This window comes from Laccaria bicolor, genomic scaffold, assembly GCF_000143565.1.
Source record: "Laccaria bicolor S238N-H82 LACBIscaffold_250 genomic scaffold, whole genome shotgun sequence".
In the NCBI taxonomy this organism is placed as follows: Eukaryota; Fungi; Basidiomycota; class Agaricomycetes; order Agaricales; family Hydnangiaceae; genus Laccaria; species Laccaria bicolor.
The window spans coordinates 8,019-9,269 of NW_001890106.1; the positions used below are offsets into that span (position 1 = coordinate 8,019).

General features: G+C 43.6%; 1 protein-coding gene across 1 annotated transcript; it reads left to right on the forward strand.

The window, feature by feature from the left end:
• Positions 1 to 227: 227 nt before the first annotated feature.
• Positions 228 to 383, forward strand: LACBIDRAFT_303642 (uncharacterized protein; the record flags this gene model as incomplete). The annotated part of the gene is made up of 1 exon (XM_001890961.1): positions 228 to 383. One exon carries the CDS (start codon positions 228 to 230, stop codon positions 381 to 383), a length of 156 nt encoding a protein of 51 aa, XP_001890996.1.
• Between the last annotated feature and the right edge of the window lie 868 nt (positions 384 to 1,251).

A 1,251-nucleotide genomic window follows, 5' to 3' on the forward strand; every position in this document is an offset into this window, starting at 1 on the left:
AAACAGCTTCTCTCACTCAATGAATGGCCTACTCCTGACGAACAGCCTCCTCCTGCCTTCAATGAATGGTCTTCCCCCTCCCTCAATGAAAAGCCTCCCTCAGGGGATGGCCTCCTCCCTCCATTGATGAATGGCCTTCTCATTGGCAAGTGGTTTTCTCCCTCCCTCAACAAATGGTCTCCTCCCAATGGATAACCTCCTTCCAAAGAATGACCTCCTTCTGATGAATGGCCTCCTGTGTAGTGTTCACAAGTTCAGTTCAGTCTGGTTTTTTGCCCCCAAAACACACAACCATGGACCACAACCAGTCTAGGATCAACCCAGATATTGAGGGAACCGAACTGAACCACCTAGGACTGGTCTTTTGCAGTCTATGGAACTGATTCAGACCGATCTAGACTGGTTTTTTTGTGTATCATTTATTATACCAATATAAACCATTTGTACCTCAACTATTATTACTCTGAAACATAAACAGGTTATATACCATAGTAAAGCATGTAACTACCCGTCATTCTACCAATTTTTAAGAGATTTAATGAAGATTTGACATAGCTATGAATGAAGCCAAATTACATCTCCTAGAGACTTGGGTAAAATATGGATTTGGTTATATCTTTCTCAATTCTTAACTGTTTTTGATGAAACAAAAACCCAATAAAAGGTAATAAACGTGGTTACAAGGCTATGTAACGCATGTGACCGTTTAACTGGTTGCAACTGATTAAAACCAGTCTTTGAACGGTTTTAAAAGATTTTTGAAATGAGGCAACCAGAAACCGGACCAACCCCAAATTTGGGCAACTGCAACCAAAAAAAAGACCGGACCATGGTCCAGTTCAGTTCAGTCCACCAGTTTTTGCAGTCCTATGGACTGAACCTTTAAACACTACTCCTGTGTATTAGGTAGAACAGCCTCCTCCCTCCCTCAAAGGACAGTCTTCTTCCTCCCTCAATGAATGGCCCCCTCTCTCCCTTGACAAATGGCATCCTCCCTCCCTTGACAAATGGTGTCCTCCCTCCCTCGAAGAACAGTGTCCCAGTAACTATGTGTGGGCCATCAGCAACAATGTCCCATACCACTGGAGTGGCTGGGTGTACCTTGAATGTCATAACCCAGTGCAGGGCTGCCCTCCACCAGGGTGTTGGTGACATGCCAGCGACGATCATCCAGTTGAGTACTTAGAATTACAAGTCTGGCTTTTATCAATCATGCACAATATTATCAACCTATGTATGTTTAGTGATGAG